This window comes from Saprolegnia parasitica, assembly GCF_000151545.1.
Source record: "Saprolegnia parasitica CBS 223.65 unplaced genomic scaffold supercont2.794, whole genome shotgun sequence".
Lineage (NCBI taxonomy): Eukaryota > Oomycota > Saprolegniomycetes > Saprolegniales > Saprolegniaceae > Saprolegnia > Saprolegnia parasitica.
The window spans coordinates 1-2,031 of NW_012157188.1; the positions used below are offsets into that span (position 1 = coordinate 1).

At 59.3% G+C, this 2,031-nt stretch overlaps 1 protein-coding gene across 1 annotated transcript; it reads right to left on the reverse strand.

Moving 5' to 3' along the window:
* Positions 1-589: 589 nt before the first annotated feature.
* On the reverse strand, positions 590-998 carry SPRG_17814 (hypothetical protein; the record flags this gene model as incomplete). The annotated part of the gene is made up of 2 exons (XM_012357220.1): positions 590-689; positions 724-998. Coding segments are annotated over 2 exons (375 nt in total), but the record flags the coding sequence as incomplete, so codon positions are not given.
* Positions 999-2,031: the final 1,033 nt, after the last annotated feature.

Sequence of the window (2,031 nt, forward strand, 5' to 3'; positions counted from 1 at the left end):
TGGCGACCTCAAGTGGCCGGCCAACATTGGTCTCACGGCGCTCCACTGGGCGCACCCGCACTGCCGCCTCGTGCGTCTGAGCCATCTCTTTGCCATTCACGAGCACTCGGTACGTCTACAGCTCCCGCTCCTTTCTATCGAAACTGAGTCCTTTGGCAGGAGTGGTCCAAACCGGCGTCCGTGGATCTGCTCCAGCTTGTACCTGGCGCAGAGCATGTCGTGGTGAAGGAGCTCACGCTCTCGGCCAACGCAGTCAAGGGCCCGTCGCCGACGACTGTGACGCTCCAGCCCATGCAGGTCAAGTCGTTTGAGCTCTGCGTGGAAGGCAAGCGTGCCCCGGTGTACGACGCTGGCCGCGCGTCGCTAGTCGACAGCCTCGACTTTTAGTCGCCTGGCCTCTCGAGTCTTGTCTTACCTCGTATCAAAACCGCAATGCAGCAATGAACCAGTGACAACATGTACATTGTGTTCTCAAATAAACGCCAAGACAAAGGCGCCGAGAACAATAACGTGCTTGCCGCTGCTGTCGGCGGCGCGGGGGGGCTGAGGTTGCTGTCAGTTTGGCAGGCGCCGTCGTGATGGTTGGCACCGTTGTCATGGTTCCATTGGCTGTCTCGGGCATCTCTCCGTCGACCGAGACGTCTTCGTCAATGTAAAAGTCGGTGGCGTCCCAGACGTCGTCGGGACCGCTGCCTTCTTGCTGCAGATCGTCCTCGTCGTCACCCAGCGGCGTCGGCTTTGTCGCGTGGGTGGCCGCAAGGCATTGTCGGCCGAGAGCGGCTTGGGTTTGCTCTTGCGGAGAGCGTGCTCAGGCCAGAGTTGAGGCACTTGCCAATGTCAAGAAAGCACTGGTTGCGGAAGTAGATGGGTTTGTCGCCTTTGGTCTCGATCGCGCAGACGACCTTGTCTTCATTGGGGCACTTGACGTAGGCTCTTGTACTTGAGCGTGCACTTGGCGGTCTGGAGAAAACCGGCTTCCCTACCGTAGTAGATGCCATACAACTCTAATCGCGCGATGAGTGATGTTCGGGGCGCCTTTCCCACGTACAAAAAGGGTTGAAGGTTCCAACAAGTACACCTTGTGTCAGGGTACGAGCGGTTCCGCCATCAGATCCGCGACGTCGGCGCAAAGGCTGTCCTCACCAACAAAGCTTACTAGCGGCAGTCGACTCTCAATCGCTGCAGAGGCTCAGCGTTGCGGGGCCGTCACACATGCAATGGCTCGTCACCGACACCAAGGGGGCAACCAACCCCGTTTGATGCCACCTTTCTCAACCATGCGGGTCCGACAGCGTTTCTCTAGTTGTCGTCGGGGTCTTTGGTGCCCGACGCCCGTGACCGTGTTGCAGGTTGGTCGCGCAGATTACACTCTGGAGACAGACACGATGGTGTCATGACAACGGACTCTTCGGCTTCGTGCTCATTCAAACGGGCAGCTTCTCGGTGCAGATGTCGCCGCTCGGTTTTCTCGAGCAGTTTGCGGCCACGTTCGTGGCAGCTCCTCTGTACGTCGTGACCTTTCTTGTAGTTTCAATCACGTACTAACACTGTAGGTGCCTACGAGCTCGCTGAAGCCACGCTCGTTCTCACCGGTACCTCGCTGACCGCCGCACACACTCCACCTCGATCGCCACGCGCTCGAATGCAAGAAGCGCGCCAAATTGTGCCCCGGGGCACAAAGGGCGCCGTGGCTCTTACGGACCGGGCTACACGCGTTTCGGTATCCGAAACCAGGCGGCCGCTCGGCGAAGATTTCCTGGCTCGCGGGCGACAGCATCACCGAGGGCAGCGCGACGATTTCCATGCACTACTGTACATGGCATTGCTATGCAACGATCGCCTGCGCGTCTATTGCGCCATGCGTCGAGACGGCCTGCCTTGCGCCAACGCCGTGCTGCTCCAAGACGATTCCCACGACGACGTCCGGGAAGCTGCAGCGGTCGCGCGCCAACGAGCTCTTTTTGAAGTGCTGCAACCCAAGTCGTATACCACCACGAGGTGCCAGAATACGCAGAAAGGCGGCGCTCTACA